The sequence below is a fragment of the Amblyomma americanum genome, chromosome 3, assembly GCF_052857255.1.
Source record: "Amblyomma americanum isolate KBUSLIRL-KWMA chromosome 3, ASM5285725v1, whole genome shotgun sequence".
Classification (NCBI taxonomy): domain Eukaryota; kingdom Metazoa; phylum Arthropoda; class Arachnida; order Ixodida; family Ixodidae; genus Amblyomma; species Amblyomma americanum.
The window spans coordinates 101,432,954-101,441,229 of record NC_135499.1 but is presented as its reverse complement, the minus strand read 5'-3'; the positions used below and the strand labels follow the sequence as shown (position 1 = coordinate 101,441,229).

Sequence of the window (8,276 nt, the reverse complement as noted above, 5' to 3'; positions counted from 1 at the left end):
ACGGACAGATGGTGTCAGAGCCGCCCCTGCCCGAATCCTGCGCACGGATACCTCCTCCTGCCGAGTAAGACTACGGGGGAGAGGGTGTGAAGACGGAGGAATTAGAGCGCGTGTTCGCTGGCGCAGAACTTCGGAATCGTAAACATGGGACAGGAACGGATCTGGGGAAAGAGGGGAAGGTGGCGGATCGTCTAATGTATGAGGATGAGTCATAGCATCCGCTTGATTGTTATGTGGATCCTGGCCATGGCCGCGAATCCAGTGTATGCGCACAGGACATGGATACTTTGCGCAGAGCACATGAATTGATTGTGAAATCTGGAACGTTCGTCGAACAGCCTTAAGCTGTTTAAGGGCGGCGCAGGAGTCGGTGTAAATTTGAACTGTATTGAATGTTGGATCGAGCGGAAGGGAAGCAATGGCATTATAAATGGCTCGAAGTTCCAATGCCACGGGAGTGCACGTATCCGCAGTATACGTCGCGCGAGAGTTGAGATGTGGATGAGATGGACTATACACAGCAGTAACTCCCCTCTCTGAAGAATGTGATGCATCCGTGTATAATATGCATCCTTCAGGCAGATACGCTGCTGATACCGACGGGGAAACAGTGGGGCGATTGTCAGTGAGCTGGCAATAGGACCACGGTGGAAGTGTCTTTAAACGATGAAGTTTGAGACTGTTTTAGAGCTCTCTTTGCCACCCGTTGGTCGATTATTGTGTACTTGATAGAGCTCAGTGATTAAATGATTAATTAACTAAAATTAACTGTTTTTTTACTTTTGATTTTAGGAGCCAAAATTGTATTTAAAAATTGAAGGCCGTAAGCATAAAAGCTGGTTACAGTTTATAAATTTTATTTATCGCCAATGCATTTAGAAATATTTAACGTCAAAACGAGCATTTTTAAACTCGTAACGCTTCCTTCCCGCGATGCACATTTTTAAAACGCCGTCGCTGGGTGTAGTATTGTCGCGGAAATGACGCTAACTGCTTCTACGGCATCAGACAAACGGCTTCAGTATTTGCTGCATTAGAAATCCAAGCAACGCCATTTTAAAAATGTGCATTGCAGAAAGCATCCTTAACGGGCTCAAAATGCGCGTCTGTGACGTTAAACATTTCGAAATGCCTTGCCGGTGAAGAAAACTTAAAACTACAGTAAGCTTTTAAGTTGACGGCCTTCAATTCTTTAATCTAATGTTGGGCACTCAAATCGAAAGGTAAAAAGTTGATTAGTTGATTAGCTCTATCACGTACATAATGCCCGCCCTGCTGTACAGCCCACCTGCACAGACGAACGATGTATATCTCGCAGAGTTTAAAATAACGATCTGTAAACTGTTTGAAAAACACCAGATATAAAATCGGCGCTGGTGAATCTCCTTGTCTAAGGCATTAGTTATGGAATGGCCAAATACCGCCAAAGCGTGGTAAGTGTAGAAGCAGTGTGTTCAAGGATGGGGGTAACAAGTCCCACAATTCCCACTCATCTTGCTCCAGGTGAAGATTTGATAGCCAGAGCTGTATCGCTACTCTTAGTATATACCATCTAGATAAATGAAGATAATAAACAGAGCGAAGAAGACAAGGACACAGCAATATGATGGCAGTGGCTGCGGTTTAATCATTCACGAAACTCGGATGGTCTGTAGTGCTAAGTTTGAGAAAGCGCACATGGCGTTAGTGTTATCCTTACCCAACGACGTCGAAAACCATTGCAACTAAGAATTAAAAGCGCCATAATTATTCACGTCTGAAATCAGATCAATCTACAAAAAGGCGTACAGGGAGCATTTTGTTTTTTCTGCGCGTCCGTATTACAGTGCGTTAGGACTAGTCGACAAACTAGCGGTAACAATTTAACGATGAAATCAGGTCCCAGTATAAGCATCGAATCAAACCAATTGCTACACCAATAAAACGTTCGTCGTGACATATAACTACAGCAGATATAAATTTCGTTCGTTCGTCAGCACTCGTCGCCATTGCTCACGCCTCGACGACGAATCAGATTCGCGAATTATGAATCCCTGTTAATGCGTAATTATCAAATGGGCGTCGTTCCGCCTGTGCGTCCAGCTATCGAATTCTAAACCTGAAGAAGTGCGGCCCGGCGCTTCGCGTGTGGCGAATTTCTACGAGTTCTTGTCGTTATCGCGGCCGAGGTGCCGCGAGCGATGCTTGAGGATGTCGAGCATCTTCTGTCGCTTCTCTTCCATGAGGTTGTCGCGACGCTGGTGGACGTAGTCGCGGATGTTTGGTAGCCCCGAGATGACGCAGGCGGCAAGGGCCGACCGCGACTCGTTCATGTCCGTAGCCTCGAACCACTGATCCGTGGTGGGGTCGTAGCACTCGGCCAGGTTGGTCGTGCTCTCGCCGTTGAAGCCGCCGATGGCGAACACCAGGTTGTCGATGATCTGCGACGAACAAGAGTGGAGTGCAGACGGAAAAAGATATGTGCCCCGAGTCACCACAAAAAATAGGCCTAAAGCCTCTGGTGCTTCAAGGCGTTTGGTTTAGTGTGAAAAGGGAAGAAACTATCTGGCACGCATCAGTGCAAACCGATTTTTGTCGTGAGTGGCTGCTACGCAAGCAGCCTTATCTTTGCCGATTTCTCTCCGTATCCGCGTCTCACCGCACTTTCTGTTGAGTTGAACTTCAACTTGAACTTGATCTTTATTTACCAGAAAGGCTGATGGGTCACCTGGGTTAAACCTGTAATCGAACAACTTGACGAGGCCCAGGCAACCCTTATAAGGCAACATAGACGAGACCACTAAATAATAACAATACTATTAATAATGACGAAAAAAGGTTAACATGAAATATTTAGCTTTACAAAAAATAAGAAACACTTACAAGTAGGTCAGTAGCAAATGTGTACACAAACACTGCATTTTTGTTACATATTGACACAAATCGCATGAATGATGAGAAGGCATCTTCGAGAGCAATTGGATCGAAACTGTGAAAGAATAACTAAAAATCACTGTAGTGAAAAACTGCATTACAAGTTGGAAAAAAGCTGTATCAGTTGAACAGGCGTTAAACATTTGATGTGTTGATATTTGTTTATTATGGACGGAAGATTGTGACGTAAAGACTGGAGCTTGTAATCGGTGCGGAAAAGGGGTACGAGCCGTGTGTCTTTACTGCGTGTGTTTAGGATGCTAGTGTGATGCTGCAATGGACCAGTATTTGCTAAATGTGACCAAGAGCCGACAAGTGAAAAGTAATGTGAGCGCGACAGTGTATTCATACATGTAGTTCACATGAAGAGTTTTGTACTGCTGGAAAAAATGTAGGGTGGAAGAGATGATCTATACAAAATATATGACTAATAGGCTTTTATTGTAGCACGAGAATTTTGTTCAGGTTATGTTTAGTTGTTTTTAGCCACACCAAGCTGCAGTAATTAATTTTTCAGGCGAACAAAGCTAATCTATTTGAAGTTTTATTTCTACCGGAAGAACAGCGCGTGTACGTGATATCGACCCAGTTGCAGAGGAAAGCTTCTTGCATGTTTTCTCAAAGTGCAAATCCCAAGTTAAATATGAGGAGAATGTAACGCCAAGAATCTTGTGGTGCTCTTTTTAACTTCCCTTTCGACTCCGTATTTTTGTTCTGCCGCACTCAGGTGCGGCGCCTGTTTTCTTGTAGCCTTAGATTGGCGCTTTCCCGAGAGTGTAGTGCATGCTTGGCTCCGTTGTTCTATGATGTGCCCCTTTTGAAGCGTTGTTTCGGTCCGGAATAAACCGTAATTTTATGTGCTCTCTGTGGGAGTGTCGAACGTGGCGCGAGACCATGACTCCCGGGCCCCGTTCCCCGGAAGGCGAATCCTTTAAAGTTAACAATAAAAACAAGTCCCAAGCTAAGTCCTTTCTTTCATATGAGACCAAAGATTGCTCACCTCTCACGACAGCAACGCCGCATTGAGCCACTACCAGTAGCAGGCGTTGTACCACTTTATTATCGAACTTTCCGTGCAATTAACAAACCTTGAATTCCCTTCCATGCCCGCCCTCAGCAGGCAAGAGATGCGATCGGGTACTGAAAAGTACTGCTCCGCACCACTTCACAGCTTACAAAAGCCCTTTGAAGGCTCTAGTTTGTTTGGCACTATCTCTTTCTTCTATTGCTCTTTTAATAAACGGCACAACAAGGCCTAGAATCCTTAACAGCGTGGCAAGAGTTGTGTAACATGAGACACCACGACATATACCCGCACTTTGCCCCGGACACTGAGCTATCTTTGAAGCGTCGTTATTTGCGCATCAACCTTACCTAGGCCCACGGAAGATGCTTTATTTGGCGCTATCTCTTTCTTCTATTGATTTATCGATTAGTTCACGTCACATTACGTCGTTGCCTGTCTCTCTCTGCAGCCTTGCCACCAACTGCCACAAAGCGCTGACAAACTGCTGCGCTTCTTCTTAACACCACAAGGCCTAAGCGGTCCGCATAGATACCAGGATCGCGCACATCAATGTCTTCGGCTATTTACCTCAAATGCACAATGAAGAATTAGACTTTTTCTCTCATTCCACATGTGTTGCCTTTCGCATTTAAATATTTAATGCACTCTCAGCGTCAAACGAGACGCGAACCCGAGAGTTGAAACGGAAACTGCATGAGCAGAAGATATGTGAAGAATTTAGCTGAGTCATTGTGAATACTGGCGCATGGAGGTGTTAAGAGAACTCGCCTCCACCTCTTCTCCAGTAGCTTTTTGTGTACGTGGTTGCAGTTTTTTGTCTTCGCGTTTAATTCGACGATGATGGTACATCACAGCCAGGATTTGAGGAAAACACGTCGGTGCAGCCTCCCATAGTGTGGTAGCACTCTAAGGTCGGACTAAGTACGGCAACTATTGTTGTCATGCGCTTAATCGATGCTCTTTTCTCCTTGTATTGTTGTGCTTTCGCCTTGATTCAGAATGGACTAGTCTAAGGTGGCTGCGCAATGGACAGTACCGCTCGATAGAGACCAAAGGGCCGCCGCTGCTACTCACGGCCACGGCGAAGTTGCTCCTGGGCGTGTACATGTTTGGCAGCGTGGTCCACATGTTGGTCTCCGGGTTGTACTTCTCGGCCGACGCCAGCCTCGTGGTGCCGTTGAAGCCGCCGATGGCGTAGACGTAGTTGCGGAAGCCGATGCACCCGACTCCGCTGCGCCGAAACCGCATTGCCTGGATGGCCGTCCACTGGTCGGTCGTCGGGTCGTAGCGCTCGGCCGAGCTGAGGCACTCGTTGCCGCTGAAGCCCCCCGTCACGTACACGTAGCTGTCGTGCGTGGTGGCGCACGCGTCGCTTCGCTGCATGTTCATGGGCGCGATCATGGTCCACTGCGAGTGGGGATAGGGCATGGACCTTCGCCGGTTAGCTCCAGAGAAAGGACGCTTGTACCAAAGCGAACTTAGAGGAAAACCTTTTTTCTGCTGGAATCAAGACCAGCTTTTTTAACGTCGTCAACTAGTTCTTTCTTTTGTCGGCCAGTAAAAATCACCGTGCAATGCTATGGGGACATTTTCACTTGTAAATGCGTAAAACAATAGAGTGATATGGTGCAAACGTGCTGATACCGGGGAAGCGTGTTGGTACTCCGTTCGGGTTTTGAAGTCCGAGTTATAAAATGGGTCTGGTACTCGCATCGACTTGTTTTGAACACCATAAAAATTAAGTGGAGTGTATCAAGCATTCAAAATTCATGCCGTGGTTTTTAGCGTTCGGAACCCTTTTGGGAGTGGTGAAAGCAGCGCAAACTGTTACCTACAGTGATTCAGGAGCCTTGTAATGAAAATTATTTTATTAATTACTAATAGAGAGCTTCTATCAACCCTTGTTTACTGCATTCCCAGCCCGCTATTTGTCGGCAAATTAATAAAAGTGTTTCTCTAGATTTTCTGGCCTTGTGAGGGCCCTGTTCTTTCGTCTCACGCCTGCGTGCGTGCATTCGTTCGCATGCCGCCAGTTAATGAAAGAACAGGTCACCTATTTTATTACTCGTCGCTGGCAGCGTATCCAGAACTGCGCAAGCATTCAGGCCCGGACATTCCATCTTACTAGAGCGGGGCAAGGGACATGCCGTTAAATACCCAGACAGTAATACGATGCGCACCTCTGATAGAAGCAATCAGTTGTTGCACGAACTAATATGTTTGTTAACAAAGCAGTCAGCAATGAAGACGCCTTCTTTTTATTTTATCTTTTTTCCTCTTCATATTAATCGTACTAAGTGCATCATAATGTGGCTGCTCTTTTGACAAATGCAACAAAGAAATCGTTCTGTTTTGACAAATGCAACAAAAGAAATCGTTCTAAAAGGAAGCAAGAAAACAGTACCTAATTTAAGGAGGCATACGGTGCTAGGCCAGTCGGTGACACATAATAGGCCTTTGTGCTATTACGCGTCTCTTTTGGCTTATTCACTCACCTGGTTAGTGCGGTGGTCGAACTTCTCAGCCGTGTTCTGTCTGTGCCGGCCATCGTATCCGCCCATGGCGTAGATGATCTCCTTCAGTACGGCCACGCTGACGTAACACCTTGCGACGGTGGGTAATTAAGGATTAAAAGCAAAGCTAGCAAAGAAGATGGTCCGACCATCAGAGTTATGAGAGCACATTACTGGTTACTATTATCTACTTAGCATAGAGCATCCACAGTTAGCGGAGAATAGGTGCAGTTGGGGAGCAGTGATAGTAAAGTGGCTGGTGATTGTTGTAAGGATGATGGTCATGATGGGGTTGAAACTCCTGCTATTTTTAGCCGTTATAATCTCCATATGTCTCACAGCGGAACTAAGTAAATAGTTTTTGCAAGTTGCCTTTTTTATTTTTGCCAGGTGAGTTTTCCGTTGCAGCACGAATTGAAAAAAAATGGCAAACATATGATTCTCACTAATTATTTTTAAAACATGACAGATAATTTTGCCTAAATTTTATAAACGTGCGAAAGCGGAATTGCATGAACGCTGTTTTTTCCTGTTACCTTACTGTTGGCTTTCGAATGTTGGGTTATCATGCTGTTTTTCATGTCGTAAATAGTATGGTTTTAACGTAGTTAAACTGAGTAGGACGAGCGAAAACGATTGAGGCAACACCGCCTCAAAGGCAACCACATGAGAAAAAAAAACGCCACGAGCTGCGCGCGTCCATCACCGCTGCGTGGTTGCTCGCTTGATTCCGTCGCCAATAGCTATCGCGCGTCGGAAGTGGGGACAGCGGAGCGCGCCGGCGAAGTGGTGTGGGCGGGAGTGTCGGCCAAACGGGGGCCCTGGAGTGTAAAGGATGTGGTGCGATTGCGACACCGTAGGCAGTGATGGCACAAACTTAAAAACACCGCAAGATCTTTCTCGCGGTTTACCCATCGGAATAGCTAAAGCTTTGCCTTCGCAGGCATTTAGGGCGTACCAAAAGGAAAGGTTTCAGCTCCGATGGATTCCTGGGCGCCGACATGCAGCCGCGTACCTTTTAACGTGCATGGGGGTGACAGAGCGCCACTTTTTGGTGTGGGCGTTGAAGCATCGCACGCTGCTGAAGTAGTCCTCGCCGTTGAAGCCACCGATCACGTAGATCTCGCTGCCGATGGACACGCACTTGTGGTACGCCCGGGGCCCCTCGGGGTCCACACTCTCGACCTGTAGACGGAGAAGCAACGCAAATGCTTATTTGTCACATGCATAACGCAGTTATCATATGATGTGCCTCAGTATAAGCAACTTTAGTGTAACTGGCACCTTGTTGCGGTCAAAGAGCACGAAACCCTCGATTGTCTTCATGCAAACGACATGCAACCTACAAACACAAGGGCCCGGAGAGCGTAGTGCGGAAATGTCCACTAAATGCTCATGTCTAAAGAAGCGCGCCTTATGAATGTGCCTGGTCTCACGCTTAAAAAAAAAAACAACGCAAGTGCCAGCGCAGTCTTTCACCCCGTTAGCCGCGTGTAAGTTCCCACCGCCTTTAAGTAAAACAGACCCGCTGGTTTCTGCTTTTTAAAATGTTGGTATATACAGTAAGTGTTTGCAGCTTAAGTTTTGTAATATTCACATCCGCAATAAAATCGCCGAGGTGACGAGAAAGGAAACACGGTAGGATGTTGTCACGGTGACGTCAAATCAGTATTTGGGGCCCAGACAGATTGGCGTGAAGCGAAGTGGACTTATGAGCTTAGCAGGCACCACCACGATACCAGCCTGGGAGCTCAGAACATCAAAACCACAGGGCTAGAAGCTGTAGTGATTTAATAATGACGTAATGGGCCTGAGGTTGCATA

At 46.4% G+C, this 8,276-nt stretch overlaps 1 protein-coding gene across 1 annotated transcript in view; it reads right to left on the bottom strand.

The window, feature by feature from the left end:
* Window positions 1-1,725: 1,725 nt before the first annotated feature.
* Window positions 1,726-8,276, bottom strand: part of LOC144123933 (uncharacterized) — a 32,541-nt gene continuing 25,990 nt past the window's right edge. Inside the window, exons 13-16 of the mRNA XM_077656644.1 lie at window positions 7,469-7,638; window positions 6,436-6,544; window positions 5,015-5,347; window positions 1,726-2,420 (exon numbers count right to left, since the gene is read on the bottom strand). Coding sequence (XP_077512770.1) covers window positions 2,139-2,420; window positions 5,015-5,347; window positions 6,436-6,544; window positions 7,469-7,638 — 894 coding nt within the window. The 3' untranslated portion in view covers window positions 1,726-2,138. The remainder of the gene's footprint in view (window positions 2,421-5,014; window positions 5,348-6,435; window positions 6,545-7,468; window positions 7,639-8,276) is intronic.